This window comes from Balearica regulorum, chromosome 5 (assembly GCF_011004875.1).
Source record: "Balearica regulorum gibbericeps isolate bBalReg1 chromosome 5, bBalReg1.pri, whole genome shotgun sequence".
Classification (NCBI taxonomy): domain Eukaryota; kingdom Metazoa; phylum Chordata; class Aves; order Gruiformes; family Gruidae; genus Balearica; species Balearica regulorum.
Genome location: NC_046188.1, coordinates 59,519,437 through 59,540,323, shown reverse-complemented (window position 1 = coordinate 59,540,323; position 20,887 = coordinate 59,519,437). Strand labels below are relative to the sequence as shown.

The following is a 20,887-nucleotide window of genomic DNA, read 5'->3' as shown; positions in this document are numbered from 1 at the left end:
GCCTAGAGTACTGAAGAAGGAAAAAGAGTTTTATAAAAACTCATGGAATATAGCTATTGTTTCACTCCACTTTAAAGGCAGACAGCTTTAGTCCTTATTTACCTATATGAGGTGAAATGCTTTGCTTAAGTGCTTGGATTTTTCTCTGTGGCATCTATGTAGGTACACACAGGAAAAGTAATCCTACTTATCTTTTTAAATTACCAGTTCAACTGTGCTATGTTTCTAATCAGACATTCTTATTGCTCAGAATTAATTTGGTTTAACTGTTGGTTTGTTTGGTGTTTTTTTTAATGTACTTAGAAAGTGCTTTAATAATTTAGTTTAAGACATCCAGCTGAAAGAATCCAAGTTCTAATTTCAATTAATCCAAAAACTGTGCATTTGGACTCACCTTCCAGAGTGTTCTCCTGCTGACACATACTCAGCCTTGCACTTTTTGTATTTGTCACAGTGCTATCATGATTCTATATCTGTTTGGCTGAAAGACATAATGCAAGTATATTTACAATGTGGTTGCTGGAAGCAAGATGAATGGGGAGCTGGCTAAGAATGCATTTATTACTTAAGAAAATCAGGACCAAGAAAGAGAAGGACAAGTGTAAGGAACACCAGAAAGCTTTTACCAAGCTAACTGAGGATGGAAATACCCATTGGGAGGAATAGTTTTGACATCATCTGTATATGTTTTGGCTTCTCTAGGTACTTTAGTCCCTTAGAGGAGAAGGAAGCTGAGCTCTTACTGAAGTTTTCTACTGTAGCTTCTAATCTGCAAAAGCGGACAAACCAAACTGTGACCTTCAATCAGAACAAGCTTTAAATTTAAATTACTGACTCCTGTTTTTCTTAAGCTTTTCTACCAATGTTATTTAGGAAACAACAGTAATAAACCTTTCTAATGGAGCTAGATGAAAATCAGAGTTAGTATATTTGAAGCAAGCACCCTATAACTCTGCTTTCAACTAATTCTCTGAGAGCTGCTGCATTCAATAAATTACTCAATAAAGTATACAATATGGATAAAATGCTGCGTCAAATTAATCCCTGATAAAACTAACATTAAGTCAGTAGTTACGAGACTATGTCCCTTTGTGTTTGTTTAGAGCCTAAACAGAGTTCCACTTGCTAAAAATACAGTACTAAAAGTCTGTAGAAGGAATAAAGCTCCAGTGTTGATTTGATTAGCTCCAGTGTTTATTTCATCCTCTTAAATACTTCAATCCCAGCAGGCTCAGCTGTCACAGTATGTGAACAATGCTGAAACCAGAAATTATCTAGGAACTTAATCTTTAGAAAATTTTGTAATTCCACCTAATATCATCTCAATCTAGGCATCCAGCTATTTACATCCGAAACAAACGTGTCTGTGGCAGATGTGCTAACTTGGATTCACTGTATGTGGGAGTTCTCTTTCAGACACACAGCATGTAAATGCTAAGCCTGAAAGCCTTGCAAAATTAAAATAATTTCAGTAAAACATTTAACCAGAATAACTACCTAGCATGAAATTATGCTTACTTGTATTTTTTCACTTAAAAAACCCCAACAACAACAACAAAAACAAAACCAGAAACAAAACCATTTCCTTTTTACCAAGGAAATCCAGGGGAAAATGCCCCAGTTGGAGATTCTTCTGATTACAGGTATTTCACTATAAGCATACATACAGCTTAACTCTCTCCTGTCTCCCCCCTCCCTTCACCTTGCAACCCTACATGAGATTGCTCACCAACCATAATACAGCAATTCCTGCAGCTGCACATGAGGTTGTTGCCAGGTGGCAAGGCCATACTAGCTCAGAACCTGCAAAACCCCTAAGTTTTCATAATCTTTTCTTCCTTTCACTTTTACTCAAAATTGCATAAGAGAGAATCCAGAGAAATGGGATCATGTTATTCAACTACACCTCTGAAGTCCTTTTTTGCCTTTTGTAAATGATTATTAATTTCCTAAGTTCACTAAACTTGTGAAGCTGGCTAATGGGGAATAATTCTATGGTGCTGAAGTGGCTTGTATTGCCCCAGAGTGTTAAGTATTTTCAATCCACAGAACACATTTAACATTTTCATAGAATCATAGAATGGTTTGGGTTGGAAGGAACCTTTAAAGGTCATCTAGTCCAACCCCCTGCAATGAGCAAGGACATCTTCAACTAGTTCACATTGCTCAGAGCCCTGTCCAACCTGACCTTGAATGTTTCCAGGGATGGGGCATCTACTACCTCTCTGGGCAACCTGTTCCAGTGTTTCACCACCCCCATCATGAAACATTTCTTCCTTATATCTAGTCTGAATCTACCCTCTTTTAGTTTAAAACCATTACCCCTTGTCCTATCACTACAGGCCCTATTAAAAAGTCTGTCCCCATCTTTTTTATAAGCCCCTTTTTTAGTACTGAAATGCCTCAGTAAGGTCTCCCTGGAGCCTTCTCTTCTCCAGGCTGAACCACCCCAACTTTCTCGGTCTTTCCTCATAGAAAAGGTGTTCCATCCCACTGATCATTTTTGTGGCCCTCCTCTGGACATGCTTAAGTTTTACTGTATGATGTAAAATGCCACATGAAGCCAGAAATACCTACTGGCTAGCTTCAGAGTCAGCTCTAGCTTTTTTTTTTAACATCTGAGAGTCTTTAGATGTTTGGCCTGATTTAGGTCATGTTCTGATACTGGTTTCAGTTCTCTTCCCCTGCCTCTCTTCCCAAAGTAAGTACAACCAACAATTTGGGTACAAATGGGAAAAAGCCTTCTTTATGCAATTTCTTTAGAAATCAAACTGATTTCACCAGGAAAAAAATACATAATTTCAATGAGTAGCTGCACTTGCTTTAAATGGATAAAGGACTAAAGAATGCCAATATAAAAATACTGTACAGAAATGCAAAACAATTTTAACACACTATAAGTAGACTGGATTTAATAAAGGGAACCATAGGTCAAACAATGGAAATGCTGTTTATTGTAATCTAATGGTTTCATGACCTTGAACCTATTTAAAAATACAGGTTTGTAATAACAAGCTTATATGTACAAGTAACCATCTTATATTAAGGAAAGATTTTGAACTTTTCAGACAGTTAACAAGGGAGAACTGAAGGACTTCACTGACGTCCAAAAGGTTAACTTGGATTTATAACTGTTTGCCTGATTTCCCTGTAGTTTTGCTTTCTCTTGATGACTGAAAATGCTAAGTAGCTTTTCCTCACCCTTTTTCTAGCTCAAGTGGATCTTTGATCCCTAAATAACATAAAATCTGGCTGTTACAGAAACCTAATGTAGTATTAATGCTATCCTTTGTCATTAATAGAAATTATATTAACAGCAATCATTGATAACTATCATATGCGAATATTACTTTAAATTGTAAGAAGACACACTACATTTCTGCCCATGTAAAAGTAAGGCAAACAGCAAGTACCTCACTACATCCAACAAAAGCTCTTTTCTACAAGCAACTAAAAGTATATACATGTTCTGTGGTGTATTCCTAGTGTTTCCTACGCACACAAACTGTGACACAGCATTTTCTGCAATGAAAAAGATAATACAAAATTATTTTGATAACACCAAATGCAGCATTTTAATAATAGTAATTTCCTATCCATGCTTCTGAGTTCATCAATAATATATTTTTATAAAGATAAGAGTAATGCAATGCAGCTATAGGACACTCTGATGCTCTTCCAGCTCAATCGGCTGTAATTTGTGTTCAGCTTCAGTAGGTGTTTATGAATATGGTAAGTACTTCATATAGAAGATGACTGCCACAAAACCACTTAAGCAGCCAGATTACAGTGGAATCAAGCCAACACATTTTAAAAATGATACTAGGATTATTACTTCTTAAACATCGTACAATTAAAACACAGAACTCACTAAGACATGATATTGGAGAGGCCTAAAAGGTATCAAAATTAGACATTAACATAGAAAATGGAAATACTAATAACTATAAAAATTACAAATTATAGACATGCTTTAAGGTAATTCAAACATGAGCTGGTAATGGTTAGGAGAAAGAAAAGCTCTTCTCTTGGCAAATAATGAAATTGATAAATTTTAAAGCCTTCTTACTTTAAAGCTGGCGCTAACCAATGTCAGAAACAGAACATTGCAGTATAGCACATTCACTCTGCTGATGCTAAAGAATATGAACAAATATGTCATTTTAGAAGACTAGAGAACATAAAAATTTTGAAGCTTACATGTTTCATTGAACTAGACCTGCTGAGAAGACAGTCACTGTTGGGTTTGGGTTTTGGGGGTTTTTTGGTTGTTTTTTTCTTTTCCTAAACCATTCTGGGAATACATATGCAATCTTCCTCTTTGAAAGTTATGATTATTATGCATTAGTACAATTATATTGGCTAAAAATATTCACTGTTCTAAACAGGACTCTGAAAGCAAAGCAAGCTGTACTGTTATGGGCACTGCCTCACTTTCCTTAGTTGCCTGTATAAACATTCACTGGTGAAATACCAATATCTCTGACACTTGAGTATTCTTAGCAGTTTTCACTGGCTAAATATAAAGTCACACCCCAAGTATCTTTCCAAATTTCTGACAAAGAACCACCATAAGAGTCCTGTGCAGTTGGAAGTGTCAGACTAATTGTTATAATTAATAAATCTATCAAGTCTTTATGGTCTTAAATAAAGAATAAGGAGATTTTTTTTTTTAAAAATACATCTGGTAAAGTATGAAGGACTGGTTCTGAGCAGCAGAAAATCCAGGTGCTGAGTTAAGGTATAGGGAACAGCATTTCCAAAGACAACTGGATGAAAGCAAAATCATTGGTTTTATTAGATAGAAGACTCACTGAAATCTGCTGCAAAGGATTCTCCAAAGAAAGGGAAAAGAGAAGTGACCTCCCATGTGGTTAAGGTCCACAACTGTTTAGAAGGAATGCTCTTGCCTCAGTGAGTATTGTTAAACCAGCCTCACTAAAAATAATCTCTACAGATATTCCTAAGTTTAATACCAGTATACGCTCTGCAAATTAATATCCTATAGAGAACAACCACAAAGCTTTCTGTGACACTTTCACACCACCCATACTATATTGTACAAATTAGGCAGAAAACCAATATATTAGTGCATTTTTCCAAAAGACAACGCAAACAATTCTTCTAATAGTGCTTCTACACAGTGTAAATGGGTTTGCTGTTAAGAGCATTCTGCTTCAGTGGAAGTGCCAAAAAAATGTTTAAATGAAAAATATAGGTGTGTTTTTCAGTTTGGGTTTGTTTTTTGTTGGTCTTTTTTTTCCCCCCAGGCCTTTTTTCTACAGTACAGGTCTCCTTGAGACAGACTTCTATTGCAGGAAAAACTGAGTACATTTGGTTAAAAGTTCGTGACAGCCGCTTCATTCATGGGGTGGGTAAGAAACTATATATACATGGCTTTGGAGAAAAATGAGGCTCACATGAAAAGGCAGGCAGAAAAACTGTTTGGAAAGTAAGAAGGTGCAGGAGGTGATTATGTTGGAGAAATTAGCATAAAGCAAACCAGGGTGTGAATTTTCAGTGAATTACTTTGCAGTAATTCTCTACATGGATGCTTTGGTTCATACTCTATGCATGTCTATACTACATTAATGGGGCACTCTGCATAAAACCCAACCTAGCTAGATCCAAAACCAGTACAGTGATGAGATGCAGTATTTACTTGGGATGGTAGAGTGCCACATAGCTACAGCTACCCTGTCATCAGCACTCTGTCTGGAATCTCCACCCAGCAGGGCTCAGCTTTGTAATCACTGCAATGCAACCTACTACACAAGGTAATCACAGTGATTCCAGCTTGGCAATAGTAAGAAAAACCTCCCAGTTCTGCAAAGCTCTTTTCCCACATTTTGTGGGTTGTGTTGGTAGATGACAACAGCCAGTCCGGGTTCTGAGCTATGCCATATGCACAGCAAGAGGCATCCCTCTTCCTCTCAGCCAGATACTGCATCTGTGGCAGCAACTCCTGTTTCTGTGCCACATAGTGATAGCTTCTTCGTGACACTTTACCGACTTCTCCTCCAAATAACCAGTGGCAGTGCACTCCAGTTGGAATTCTGCATAGATTCTGCAAGTTCAGACTTGCAGAAACAAATCCAGAACTACCACTATGTCAATTGTAAAACAGCTTATTTGAATTAAAGCATCACTGGTGTTCAAGGCAAGTGGAAGAGAGAAAGGGGGAAAATCCAAAGGGGGGGGGGGGGATCGGGGGGATTTGAACAATGTACTGAGGTGATTGATGGGTGCAAGGTGATACTGAAACTGAGAGCTATTAAATTCCATTTGCTGATTATTATTTTTTAATTTATTTTTGTGAAGTCAAGGGGACAAATTAAAATATATAGGTATATTTGTTACTGAATAATCATCTAAACAATTGGGCTGCTACATTCTCAGACATGAATAATGGTGTCTTCCACATTAATTTATAGAATTTAAGAAGTAGGTGAGATGTATAAAATAGAAAGCATTTCACAATCACTTTTGTCCTCTGTACTACTGTTCATTGCTTTCATCAATTATACTAGTGCAGCTGGTCTATAAGGCTGACAAAGTGTGGCACAGATGTGAAGGAAAGCTATGAGCAGTCAAGCGCAGAAACTTCTTAGGTTCCCACCTGCCAAAGCCAGTGTGAGCTACAGAATAGCATATATCCTGCTGGCCTTAACATAATGCAGAATTGAGCCCTAAAAAACCAATCATAGTTTTAAGAAGTACCTACCATGTTTTACAGGTTTCCCATTCTCTTATCTTCTTCCTCCCCCCACCCCACCCCCCAAAAAAAGATAAATTCTCATTAATTTTCACTTATGGGGTCTCTCCCCTAAACAGTGTTGGAATCCTTATGCTGGCAACAGTGCATGAGAATATTCTGCCATCAAACGCAAAACAAAATCCTTGCTTTTACTTCCATTTTTAATATTTGCAAGTATTTTTATTACATTTTACTCTGAGAATGTTTATTTCAATAATATTAACTGGTTTAAATATTGGTTGACTTTGCTGTTGCTTCTGTGCCCATTGACCCCTTCTTTCAAACTGGATTCCATTGATTTCAGTGGAGTTCTGCACAGTTCTGTTGTTGCAGATTCACATGCAAGGTCCAAGATTTTGCAGTAATATGACTATTGTTAAATGCAGGAAAGTGTAATTTTATAAAAATTCTGGTATGACAAGTACCCGTCACTGCTATGTTCACACTTATGCAACACATATGTGCTCAAAACTTACTTTCAGGTAGTTTATTCAAGATTTTCCTTAACACAACCTGATAAGTAAACTGTCCTTAATGCTTACAGGTATGAGATGGGGAAACCTATCTTGAACAAACTTCATCCCAGCTAAGATGCGACATTAAGAACTCCTGTATGACAGCACCTTTTAGGCCTTATATAACCCTTGGGACATCGTGGCACGCTGTGTTGAAAGCATTAGGAACGAGGTTGGCTTTGGGAAACTTGAAGTTCTGCAATATCATTTGTTTGGACTTGCCGTCTATATGGTTCAAGAGTTATTACATGTATCACTTTCTCCCAGTCATCTGAATTATGAGTCATACAAACTGAAAGCGGAAGGCGTACATGTGAACAAAGCAGATATGGATGTTTGTGGAGTTTGTTGTCAGGTTAACTTAGCTCTGGTTTTCTGTCCTGCCCCATCTAGGGCAAGTAAGTTCAAATCTTTGACAAGCCCAGGTAGCTGCTACCTCAGTGACAATCTGGGACAGAGACCTGACCTAAAAGTTAAAACCTCACATCAGTAAGCCTCTGCAAGTCTCCCATGACTCAAACTTCCACCTAGAGCTAAGAGCCTGGCCATCTTTGTTTAACTGAACAGGAGCAAGAAAACCCCACATAAAAATGTCTCTCAAGAATCCTGGTTGTCCATGGGTTGCCTGCAGGACGCCCTGCCACGGACAGGCCAGCTAATAGCTAAAAGCACATGCAGAGATAGAAATAGTTTCCAAACCCAGAAAGCAAACCTGAAACTGGATCCATACAGACAGGCTCTTGGAACTCAAATGGCAAGTCTCCTCCTTCGGATCTGATTGCAAGCTCAGGACTACAGTCTGTAATCAGCTAACTTTTTACCTCAACTAAATTTGAAATGTGGTCTGACTGAAGTGAAACCTAAGTTTAAATATATTTATTAAATAAAAAACAACCAAACAAAAAAACTTTATGAGAATACATATATATTAAACTACCCTTCTATGAACGTGACAGAATCAACTGTAACTCACACTCTAGGCCTCTAGAACTGAGGCTCTGTCATGCTTGAAGCACAGGAGCAAGCAGCGAAGGAAAAAGGCATCCAAGCTACCGCCATTAACCGGGTACGCCACTTGCGCAAATGTCCCTTCCCTCCTAGGTCTCACCGCCACCCATGTGGCGTAACGGCTTTCGCGAATACGGATGCTGCACTGCGGCGGTGGCACAGTTCAACCAAACTTCCTCCCTCCTCCGCCCACTTCGACGTTAAGACCATCCCCTTTCTCGGTTGTGATTGGCAAGACGGGCGGAGCCCTTCGCGGCGATTGGCGGCTGCTGGAGGGAGGTGGGGTAGGTTGTGTGAAGGGTAATAAAGTTAGTGGGGCTGCCTCGGTGCGCTTTAGACGCGGCAGCGAGTCGGCTCTCTATGGAGGTGGCGGAGGGAAGTGTTGGGCCGTTGCTGTTCCTGCTGTGGTGACTCGGAGACTCGCCCTGTCTCGCGCGCTCCCCCCTTCCCCTCCCCAGCCCCGGTCCCCGGCTCCCTTCCCCTCCCCCCCCTTCTCTTGCCTTTTCCCCTGCCCTTGGTAGCCGCCGGGACCCGGGGAAGCTGACAAGGCCGTAGGGAAGGTGAGAAATGCGGGAGTGGCGGGAGAGCGATCTGGGGCCGGGAGGGAACGGGTACTGTTTCTGTATCCGTCGCTTAAAATGGCGGCTGCCCGAAGTGGCCGCCATTTTCTCGTCGGCCGCTTCTCACTTTTCTTCCGCACAAAATGGCGGCTCAGGTCGATGGCGGTTCGTGCTGTCCGCTTTAGCATTACCGCAGACGCTAAACGAAGAGTTAGAGGAGATCGGCAGCCCCACCGAGGCGTGGAAGGGAAGCTGAGCAGAAGCGTTTGGAGTTAGAGCCGCATATCTGCAGCAAGGAAGATGTGGTTCTGATAGTGCCGGTTTGTAGCTCAGCCTTTCGGGGGATCGGATCGGCTGTAGGATCCTCGTCTCTAGCAGCGGTCTTTGGGGGTCCCTGTTGCCCGAGAGGTTTACCCTTGCAGGGTAGTAGCCTCGCTACTCGCGGGCTGTGGTCTTAAGATCTTTCAGTATCGGCATTGCTGGGGGGGACGGAAGGAGGGGGTGAAGTTACTTGTTCCCGAGAGGATGTTTTTTTTCCGCTCATTTACTCCTGTGTCTGTTCTGAGTGAGCGGACTACCGGATAGCTGTCCTTGTCGGCAGTAGCCTCGCCTTGCCCGTGTTTCCTGTTCAGGCTTCGGCGGCGAGTAAAGCGAAGTCCCTGCTTGAGCGGAGGTGGTGATGCGGGGGATACCGCCTGCTTCCTCCCTCCCCCGCGGACCGAGGTGGATTCCGCGAGTGGAAGGCACCGTATCCGTCGGCGGGGAAGGAGCGGAGCTCGCTCACTTCCCTCGCAGAGAACAAAGAAGCGGCAGAGTTCCTGGCGGCGCCTGAGCCTGGAAACGGGCGGCGCCCGGTGGGGGAAGGGGAGGCGGTTCGGTGCGCCCGGAGCCGCCAGCTCCATGCGGCAGGGTAGCGCCTGCCTCCTGCGGGGGGCGCCCCTCCCGCTCCTGCAGCCCTTTTGTTCGGCGGCAGCCATGTTGGGAGCCTTTCCTCGTGCCGCCGGTGGCGGTGTGCGGAGGGTTGTCGGGGCGCGGTGGTAACGGCCGCCGCCGCCTTAGTGGGGAGAGGTGTGTTCTGTTGGGCGCTTCTCGGGCTGGCTTTCCGAGGAGGTGACTGCGTGCTCAGTATTATGTCTCGGAGCAGATCTGTGATGGAGCCTCAGAGTGCCTGTAGGGTTTTTTACGTGCTCCCCAGGCCTATCTATCCCTGTGATGAGCTTTCTGCTACGTGAGCAGTGCAATGAAAATCCTCCTGCTCCTGCAAGCTAAAGTTTGAGGTGGGGAGGGGCGATATTTATTTTCATCATTTCATAGCTTAATTGGCCCTTTGGACTTTGATCTAGACTACATTCCTCCTACATTAAGTGTGCATTTTGTGATCTGGTACTTTTCACTTCGAAATTTTGACTACTTTGTCTCGCCATAATTATAGTTTGTAAAACCAATAAAGGATTCGTTTAATTATGGTGTACTAACAAAAAAACCACCTCTTTCTGCTAGTGCTGTTGGCAGGTTGACAAGGTAAATTTGAGGGATCTTACTTTCTCAGTTCGTAGTTTCCTTATGTCTCCTCCCTCACTTCCATTGGCAAATATGTCAATAATGATGAAATTTGCCTTCCTGTGAATATCCCGAGTATTACATAAATAAGAGTTTTCTTGCCTTTTGTGAAGTTTAGTGTTTGAGGGTTCCCCTTCTCAAACAAATGTTTGTACTTCTAGTGCTAGTAAAACAACTATAATATGAATGCTTGATTTGTCTTTCTAGGTTTTGTTTTTCCCCACCCCGTCAATTTAATTTTATTCTTTTGAAGATTCTTCGTTGTCAAGCCGCCAAAGTGGAGAGTGCGATTGCAGAAGGGGGTGCTTCTCGTTTCAGGTACTAGTGCTTTTTGTTTGTTTGGACACTTGGCAGTGGAAACTGTCCTTTGAGGAGAATTTAAACTTGTCTCATGTTTATGTCAAAACTGATAAGTAATTGAAAAAGCATTGGGATTTTGAACTTACACAGGATTACATGGTTGTTTTTAACAGTGCTTCTTCAGGCGGAGGAGGTGGTAGGGGTGCACCTCAGCACTATCCCAAGACTGCCAGCAACAGGTATGTCATCTTGCTGTTTGATTTGGCATGATTTTCAAGGCAGAGAATGCTTGATGGTGAATACTGACCTGAAAATAGAGTATCTTAAAGTTTTACAAGGAGTACCTACTGAGTTCATGAGTTAATGTACTCCAGTCTGTGGCAGGAAAGCATACAATCTGTTCAAAGTGTCATGAGTGGCATGAGATGCACAGACTTTCTCATGCGTTCCACTTAGAGGGTTTTCTTGGGTGTCTTTTTTTATTGAATAAATTTGGCAGTATTGTTGAATACTACGCAACAGATGTTGCAGTGTTGGTAAGGGTAAGTGCATGCTTCTTAAAACTAGTAACATAATTAGCTTAAGTAAAGCAATACTGAAAGGTTAAAAGGTCAGTTCTTGAAATTGTTCGGGTCTCTTTAACAATCATATTCTTGAAAATTTTACAGCGAGTTCCTGGGGAAAACCCCAGGGCAAAACGCTCAGAAATGGATTCCTTCACGAAGCACTAGACGAGATGACGACTCCGCAAACGACAAAGAACGACATGATGCAATCTTCAGGAAAGTAAGAGGGTAAGTTCTTAAAGATAAATACTTTCTTACTGTTTTTTCGGCTATATATATATCTAATAAATGGGCTGGAATAAAGGAAGATAGGTGGATGTTGAGTTCTTTGGGGGGAAGGATGCAGAAACTGATAGGCCTGCAGCAGCAAACACTTCCGATCTTGTGAGAGGATTATTCTTTTCAATAATACTTTACATTCCAAAGATCTCCCCCCACCCCCAAAAAAAAGGTTTGATGGGAAACTGCACATTTCAGTCTTCAGTAGACTTAGAAGTAAAGGTAAACTTGGGTCTGAAATCACTTGTCGTGTGCTTACAGTATCTGTAATCTGGATTTTTATTTTTGTTCCTTTTTAGCATACTAAATAAGCTTACTCCTGAAAAGTTCGACAAGCTATGCCTTGAGCTCCTCAATGTGGGTGTAGAATCTAAGCTCATCCTAAAAGGGGTCATACTGCTGGTAAGCTGGCTGCATTTCTTTTAACTACAGTTTTCTTGCATGTTACAAATAAAGACGTTGGCTGGTTTTGATGGGATACAGAAGTAACATGGCTAATGTGGTGTTTGATAATCCAAACATACAGAAATATTATTCTTTCCTTTTGTGTAAGAAGGGTATATTGGATGAAGTAGACTTAATGCTCTAACTTTCTGTTTTGGAAATCTCAAGAATCACTAAATGTGATTAGGGATTACTTTTTTTTTTTAAATAAGATGTTAGTTAGCAATCTTATTTCCCTGCCCTGCCTCTTCCTGTTTTCTTGACAAACAAGCCTAGTGGTCTTAGAAAAGCTACCGTGGGTGACTTGGTACACTGATCTCTCATGTCACTGTATAATCTGAGATCATGTTGGCGATACCAACTTCGGTATTCTGATGATAAAATTTGTCCTATTTGATGGCTAAGGATTATAGAAGCTCTTTGGTAGCATAGAGCAGGTTTTTCCCTTTGCTTCAACATTAGGACTAGTATTAAACCAAAATCCATTATTTCTGTATATTTGAAATAGCATAAAATAGATGCTCCAGATCACACAGTGGTGATATTCCATTGTGTGTCTTGCTAGTAATGTTTGCATCCTACTACATGCTACCTTACTCAAATTTATTTAGATCGTAGACAAAGCCCTCGAAGAGCCCAAGTATAGCTCACTGTATGCTCAACTATGTCTGCGGCTGGCAGAAGATGCACCCAACTTTGATGGCCCATCAGCAGAGAGTCATCCAGGACAGAAGCAAAGCACAGTGAGTATATCTCTCAATCTGGAATAAATCTTGCTAGCATGTATAGTTGTGCTGATTAGCTTAATTGTTTTCTTTGTTCTTTTTTTCTTAGACATTCAGACGCCTCCTAATATCTAAACTTCAAGATGAATTTGAAAACCGAACCAGAAATGTTGATAGTAAGCTTTAAAACCACTTTATTATGGAATTTATTTATCTTCTCTTTCCACAGCCATGTTAAACAGGCTTCTTTGTTTTTCAGTCTATGATAAGCATGATGGTCCCCTCCTCCCTGAGGAGGAGGAACAGAGAGCCATTGCCAAGATCAAGATGCTGGGGAACATCAAATTCATTGGAGAACTTGGCAAGCTTGATCTTATTCATGAATCTATCCTTCATAAGTGCATCAAAACAGTGAGTATTCAGATTGGGTGCTGGCTGAGAGCAAAACAGGACTTGTAAATTAAAAAACTTATGTGTGTATGCTGCTTTGGGAATCTTTGAGCATAAAATGCCATAAAAATGTTTCCTGACAATTATCTACCCCCACTGTTTGAAATAAACAGTCTTTTGGTGCAATTAAAAAGTAAAATTGGCTTTCTTCAAAGCCATGGGAATTGTCCTCAAGATGTAGTTTGGCCTAGACAGAAGTACCACAGGTACTTCAAAGTACATACACTTATGAATAATAAGTACTTCAGTTAGCAATTCTTAAACTGATTTTCAAGTCCGCTTGTCTTCAGAACAAGATGAAATGTTTCTGTATGTGCCTGTGTACAAAGCTGTTGCTTACTATAAATTGTCATCTATAAAATGTTGAAATACCTAATTCCCCTTCAATGTTTCAGCTTTTGGAAAAGAAGAAGAGAGTCCAACTCAAAGATATGGGGGAGGATTTGGAGTGCCTCTGTCAGATAATGAGGACAGTGGGACCTAGATTAGACCATGCAAAAGCCAAGGTATGTGCATATCCACTGTAGTCATTAAACTAGTTAAATTCTGTGGTTAAGACTAATTGCCTTCTATATTCAATGTTCTGTTCCTAAGTACAAAACTGAGGACTGACTCTGAGTGTGAGAGTGCCAGCTACTGCTCCTGCATCAAATCCTTTGGTAGCAAAATCTTTGAAATGGTTTTAAATGTCTTTCCAGAATGCAGTTAAGGTCATTAGGAAGTCATAAAAGTCAGTGGCATTTCTCTAAATGCTGCTTGAAAAGATTGGGTGAGGAATTCATTCTGAACATAGATCTGACATGTATTTTGGACCCTGACTTGCGAGTTCTAAATGAAAACTTGAAATGGTGTCATAGTAATGAGAACTTTGGCAGGTTTTTACCTTTGACTCAGATGAGATGTCTTGATGCATTAGCTTTCCTTAAGATCTACTGCTGTCAAGGAGACTGAGATGGCAGGAAAGGGCAGCCTGTTCTTTGATCTTGGATGTCTTGGATGTGGTCACCTTTCCTGAAAATACTGAAGACATTGATAGAATTATCCCTGACTTGTAATATCACTTTTGTTCCCCTAGTCCTTAATGGATCAGTACTTTGCCCGTATGCGCTCCTTGATGTCAAGTAAGGAATTGCCAGCAAGGATTCGTTTCCTGCTGCAGGTATGATGATAAAATGGCTTACTGCTTCCGTTTTCTTGCAAAGCTGTCTTGAATCCTTTCATAATAATTCACTTTGTTCCAAGGATACTGTGGAGTTGAGAGAACACAACTGGGTTCCTCGCAAAGCTTTTCTTGACAATGGACCAAAGACTATCAATCAAATCCGTCAAGATGCAGTAAAAGTAAGTGTTGCACGTAAAGTCTTGTGCTTGGCTTTTGCTTAAGTGTTAACATGAATCCTTGGGCTGTTTACTCCATGTCACAAAACTTATGCTGTGCACTTAATGAGCGGCTCTCACAGCACAGTATGATAGTAAGGGGTTAAGGGTTAAAATCAGATTGACTTTTATAGTTCAGGGCTAAAAATTTCCTCAGGGACTATTATTCCAAACTGATAAAAATTCTAATTCCTGTTTTTAAAGGATCTGGGAGTTTTTATTCCTGCTCCTATGTCTCAAGGGATGAGAAGCGACTTCTTTCTGGAGGGACCCTTTATGCCACCCAGGATGAAACTTGACAGGGACCCACTCGGAGGGCTTGCTGATATGTTTGGACAAATGCCAGGTATACTGAAACTGCAAGGCAGATGTGATAGCTGTGGCTGTATTGAGCAAGTACTAAAATTGTCTTTTGTCTCCTTAATTCAGGTAGCGGAATTGGTACTGGTCCAGGGGTTATTCAGGATAGATTTTCACCCACCATGGGACGCCATCGTTCAAACCAACTTTTCAATGGCCATGGGGGTCACCTCATGCCTTCTGCTCAATCCCAGTTTGGAGAACTAGGCAAATCTTTTCTGAAAAGTCAGGTAAGGAAGAAGTTGTTCACAGGATGACTTCAGCATGTTTAGAAGCTCTTCTACAGATGCGTATGTTATGGATTATAGTCTGCTTATGTTGAAAGACTTCCTCAGATTTGATTCTGATAAGAACTGATGCTCAGCTGACACAAATTCTAAACCACTCTTTAAATTGTGCAAGAGATGCAAGGAATACACTATTTTTTTTTACTGCAAGAAAAGGTGCATGTGGCTTTGGTGGGTCAGAATGGTGTGTTTTAAATAAGATAGCCCTGTTTTTAGGGATAGATGCTACTCTCCCACCACCCCTGCTCCTTCTTTCTCCCTTCCTGGCAAATAGAATCTTTGTTCCTCTGGTCCCTCTGGTACTACTTACCATATGATGTACGCCACTCCATCATCTGCACTTCTTTCTCTATATCTCCCTTTCTGAAATAGGGGCAAAGCCAGCTCTACCATAACCAGAATCAGGGACTCTTATCCCAGCAACAAGGACAGTCGAAGGATATGCCACCTCGGTTTTCTAAGAAAGGACAGCTTAATGCAGATGAGGTACATTACATGCCTACATTACTTAAAGCCTATTCTAAATATTGCCCAATGATTATAGCAAGACGCGTTATTATGAGGACTAATGCTGGAACTCTTTCTCCTCCTCCTCCTTCGTCCCTTCCTCTTTCACCTTACCCCTCCCTTTCCTTAGGGTATCCAGCGTCCTATGACCAAGACTGAGATATGAGGGCAATTTCTTGGGGTCCCTTCCCCCACACCTCCCCAAGAACACTACTCTGACATCAGTTCCCATGCATCATATTGATAACAATACATCTAATTAAAACTTCAGAAAATCCTGGACTTCAGAAACTTTAGAAATCCTGAAGTGCTGGACCAGTCTAAATTTTTTTTTATAACTGGCTAATAGGCAAAATGTCAAATGCAAAGTAAACTGCATTGTTATCTTGAGTGATAACCACATTTGTATCCTCATTTCTGAGCAATTGATAGAGTTTTTATCTTGGCTATAAAATACATCAGCAAACATGCTAAAGTTGGGTCTCTAACATACTGCATCTAAAAGGAGCAATTCCAGATCTTGATACCAATGGCACTAAATACCAGTAACTTGCAGCAAGTTGTGATTCAGCGAGTCGTGCTTTTGGGGGCGTTTCAGTATATGTGTGGCTTAATCTGTATTTGAGTGTTAACATTGTAGAAGTGTAAAAGTCATGCTTCAAGTGGGATTAGTTGGTGTGAGTCCATGGCTGTGTATTCTTGGTCAGCATACTTGCAACAGTTTGAGGTTTTTTTCTGACTTAATCTGTTTACAGATTAGCCTGAGACCTGCTCAGTCTTTTCTAATGAATAAAAACCAAGTGCCAAAGCTTCAGCCCCAGATAACTATGATTCCTCCCAGTGCTCAACCACCACGCACACAGACACCACCTTTGGGACAGGTAAATAGAAAAAATTACTGTATATTGTTGGCTGTAATGAATTTTTTCATGCATGTGAAACTTAGGCCCATTTCTAATACGGGAAGGGAGAGAGAAGCCTTTCGTTGCACAGAGCAGGATATAGGAAAAGAAAGTACAAAAACCTAGTTTGACTGTCATCTGCCTTTGTACATACTTAATCTTCTTCTACCTGCATGTGTATCAAGCTTACATACTGCAAAGAAACAAATTCTGCTATCTTTTTCAGCCTCCTCAACTTGGTCTTAAAACAAATCCACCACTTATACAAGAAAAGCCTGCAAAGACCACCAAGAAACCGCCTCCTTCTAAAGAAGAGCTACTTAAACAAACTGTAAGTATTTCATAGTGCTTTTTGAAGCCTTGTATATGCTCTTTAAAAATGAATGTTTATTTAGCTATATTTTTTTTCTCTAGGAAGCTGTTGTGACTGAGTATCTGAACAATGGAAATGCTAATGATGCTGTCAATACTGTGAGAGAAATGAGAGCTCCAAAACACTTCATTCCTGAGATGTTGAGCAAAGTAATCATTCAATCCCTAGATAGATCAGATGAAGACAAAGAGAAAGCAAGCACTTTGATCAGCTTGCTCAAGCAGGAGGGAATAGCCACAAGTGACAACTTCATGCAGGTACTGCAGCCTGATAGGCTCACAGTCCTTGTTGCTTGGCTGTTCATGGTGTTGAGCTTGCATGAGGGTAACGTGCAAATTTTTCCAAGTCTTGTTGATCTGAGGAGGTAAAAACAACATAAAAACCTGTGAGGGGCCTAAGAAGTGATGAAAGGAAGAAATACAGATACAGGATTTCAGGAACTGGAAATAAGGAACCTCTTGGCAAGTGATTCAGTGCAGAAAAGAAACGTGGGGCTCCTGGGTAGTGAGACTATTACTGCTTGCAAGAACAAAATTCCTTCAGAATTTCAAATTGTGCGTGTTTACTGTTTCTTAGGCATTCCTGAATGTATTGGACCAGTGCCCCAAACTGGAGGTGGACATCCCATTGGTGAAATCCTACTTAGCACAGTTTGCAGCCCGTGCCATTATTTCAGAACTGGTGAGCATTTCCGAACTGGCTCAACCACTGGAAAGTGGCACCCATTTCCCTCTCTTCCTGCTTTGCCTTCAGCAGTTAGCTAAGTTACAAGATCGTGAATGGCTAACAGAATTGTTCCAACAAAGCAAAGTGAATATGCAGAAAATGTTGCCAGGTAAGAGTTCCACGTAGCTCTTATGACACCTTATGTTACTGTATGCAAGATGGTTTTTTCCTTTATGTTTTTACACCAGAATAAAACAATGTACAAAGTTACTTTGATGCAAGTAACTGTCATGATTCCTAAGAATGGTGTTTCTTAAGAGGTGATTAGACTGAACTATTGACTAGGTTTTGATTAGTACCAGCACTTAAGTGTGTCTTTCTTGTTTACTTGTCAGAAATTGACCAGAACAAGGACCGCATGCTGGAGATCTTAGAAGGGAAGGGGCTTAGCTTCTTGTTCCCGCTTCTGAAACTGGAGAAGGAACTGCTAAAACAAATAAAATCGGATCCATCCCCTCAAGCCATCTATAAGTGGATTAAAGATAACATTTCACCCAAACTTCATGTAGATAAGGGATTTGTGAATATATTGATGACCAGGTGAGATGCTATCTTGGATGTAGTGTAGTAGCATGTGTTTAGTTAGGTAACTGTAAAGGCTGACGTGTAGCCCTGTGCAGAAAAAGCTGTAGTACACAGGGAGATAATTGTTCTGAGTGGACCTTCCCTGTATTGAATGTCCATTGTATTTGAGAAAAACATGTCTCTAGGCTTGCATCAGTGTCCAGTATTGCTTTTTCTTGGGAAGAAGTCTAGACCTGCGTGTTACTTCTAAAATGTTTCAGAGCTGTAACAGAAGCAAAACAAGGATTTGTGGTACACAGTCCACCACAATACTAATCCACTTGTGCGTGCACCTAACTGCTGATACAAGCAGGGAGAGGTTTTTTAGAAATAGTTAGCAAACTGAACTTGAGTACTTGTATTACTGTTTTAGAACATGAAATCTAGCTGGTCTAACAGTTTACAGAACTTAGTTGGGGTTTTTCTGTTCAGTTTCTTGCAGTATATTTCTAGTGAAGTAAACCCACCTAGTGATGAATCAGATTCTTCATCTGTTCCATCTAAAGAGCAGCTAGAGCAGGAAAAACAACTGCTGCTTTCCTTCAAGCCGGTAATGCAGAAGTTCCTCCATGACCATGTTGATCTGCAAGTGAGTGCTTTATATGCACTCCAGGTGCACTGCTACAACAATAACTTCCCAAAAGGTATGTGATCTTACCCAGAATTCAACTTTTGGTCTGCTTGCTTGTGTTTGTGTAAGGCTTTCAGGCCTGGCACTATATTTCTTGGAGTCAGGTAAGCTGTTTGGAAGGTGATAAAGCTGATGAAGTTTAAATTTACTTCCACAGGCATGTTACTGCGCTTCTTTGTTCATTTCTATGACATGGAGATCATTGAAGAAGAAGCCTTCTTGGCATGGAAAGAAGATATTACTCAAGAGTTTCCAGGGAAAGGCAAAGCTTTATTCCAGGTAAACTTGCTAACTTTAGAATAGAGTTGTCTTTTGTGATCTCTGCTGCACTGGAGCCTTTGAGAAGACTTTCAGACAGTGTTTTAAGACCTGTTAATGTCTAGAAACTTCATGGAGTATTTCACTAGGACATGGAGTATTTCACTAGGAAGGAGTGAGGCAAGATGAACTAAATCTCTCTTAAAAAACCTATGTGTAGTGCAAAGTATGGCTGAAAGATTTTTAAAATGAGATTGTGAGGAGAAAAAAAAGCAATGCTTTGCAGAAGTAGGTAGTGGGGAAGTAATTTCTGCTGCCTTCAACCAGTTTTATGTAACTGCAGGTAAACCAATGGCTAACCTGGCTGGAAACTGCTGAAGAAGAAGAATCTGAAGAAGAAGCTGACTAAAGAACCAGCCAAAGCCTTAAATTGTGCAAACATACTGTTGCTATGATGTAACTGCATTTGACCTAACCACTGCGAAAATTCATTCCGCTGTATTGTTTCACAATATTTAAAGCAGAAGTATGTCAATAGGATATCCTCTGCAAAAGGTTTTTGTAGTATGTCTTAATAGTCTACAATAAAAATATTTTAGAGTATCTTTAATGTTTAGATAACAGTGTATTAGCAGCATGCAATAATTACATCATAAGTTCTCGAGCAGAAGCAGTCTGTTGCAAGGGTCTTCTTTGCTGCCAGTTATCATAGGCTGTTTTTAAGTTAGAAAACTGAATAGCAACACTGAATACTGTAGAAATGCACTTTGCTCAGTGTAATACTTGAGTTGTTGCAATATTTGATTATCCATTTGGTTGTTACAGAGAATCCTTAACTGTAATCGATGGTTGTTGCCGTAATAGTATATTGCCTGTATTTCTACCTCTAGTAATGGGCTTTATGTGCTAGGTTTTAATATCCTTGAGCCTGGGCAAGTGCACAAGTCTTTTTAAAAGAAACCGTTTACTTGCACAAAAACTGATCAGCTGGAGAGATGGTTTAATGCCCTTCGAAAGAGGTTTTTGTGGGTGTGAAACATGACATGGTGAGAAATTTGAATTGGTCCCTCTTTATAGTACTGAAATTAAGTCTACTTAATTTATCAAGACGTGTTCATGCCCTGATTTTATATACTTGTATCTATCAATAAACATTGTGATACTTGACTTGTTTTTGAATGTCTACCAGTAGAGAACCTTTGACTGACAACTAGTTTACTTATAGAAGGAAACATCAGTGGGAATTGACATAGTCTGGGACCATCTCAAGAGTCTTAGAATAGTTACCTTAATATGCAAATGAGTTCTGAAGAGGGTCACAGAGTAGACACTACAGATCTGCTGTGACAGGAAGAAAACTAAAAAATTCTGAAGAAATGGTAGGAGTTTGCCTTCTGGTCCGATGTATGCTTTATCAGTGAGTGTATGCTTTTTAACTTCCTAATGCTTTGAACTTCCCAGGTCATATGCATGTCTAATCAAGTGACACTATAAGCTGCCTGTTTCTCAAATTGGCAAAAAAATCCCACAAAACAGTTTAATGATGTTGCATTGTACAGGCTTGAAATGTCATCTATTAAATACTCAAAACAACTTACTTCCTAGAACCTTGTCCCTAGTGAAATTTTTTTCCTCATTGATACTCAGACCTTAACTGTTAAAAGGTGATGTATTTGTAATGGCGGAACAGTAGTGTCTCCTTGGCTGAAACTTGTTTCTGCCAGTGATGGAAGTGCTT

The 20,887-nt window shown here is 40.4% G+C and overlaps 1 protein-coding gene and 1 non-coding gene across 6 annotated transcripts; both read left to right on the top strand.

Moving 5' to 3' along the window:
* Window positions 1-8,504: 8,504 nt before the first annotated feature.
* On the top strand, window positions 8,505-20,756 carry EIF4G2 (eukaryotic translation initiation factor 4 gamma 2). Of its 5 annotated transcripts, none has more exons than XM_075755176.1 (22): window positions 8,505-8,840; window positions 10,654-10,718; window positions 10,874-10,939; window positions 11,369-11,494; window positions 11,845-11,947; window positions 12,601-12,732; window positions 12,824-12,890; window positions 12,974-13,125; window positions 13,560-13,670; window positions 14,240-14,323; window positions 14,407-14,505; window positions 14,746-14,887; window positions 14,971-15,131; window positions 15,561-15,674; window positions 16,451-16,576; window positions 16,824-16,928; window positions 17,012-17,227; window positions 17,547-17,805; window positions 18,032-18,236; window positions 18,693-18,904; window positions 19,049-19,170; window positions 19,493-20,756. In XM_075755176.1, exons 8-22 carry the CDS (start codon window positions 13,042-13,044, stop codon window positions 19,556-19,558), a joined length of 2,106 nt encoding a protein of 701 aa, XP_075611291.1. In that variant the 5' UTR covers window positions 8,505-8,840; window positions 10,654-10,718; window positions 10,874-10,939; window positions 11,369-11,494; window positions 11,845-11,947; window positions 12,601-12,732; window positions 12,824-12,890; window positions 12,974-13,041; the 3' UTR covers window positions 19,559-20,756. The 5 variants fall into 5 exon arrangements, with proteins under 5 accessions (XP_075611291.1, XP_075611290.1, XP_075611292.1 ...); XM_075755175.1 differs by having other exon boundaries at window positions 8,514-8,840; window positions 10,608-10,718; XM_075755177.1 differs by lacking the exon at window positions 15,561-15,674 and having other exon boundaries at window positions 8,514-8,840; window positions 10,608-10,718.
* On the top strand, window positions 15,716-15,867 carry LOC142602226 (small nucleolar RNA SNORD97). The gene has a single exon (XR_012835906.1). It is a non-coding gene; the product is annotated as a small nucleolar RNA SNORD97 (small nucleolar RNA).
* Window positions 20,757-20,887: the final 131 nt, after the last annotated feature.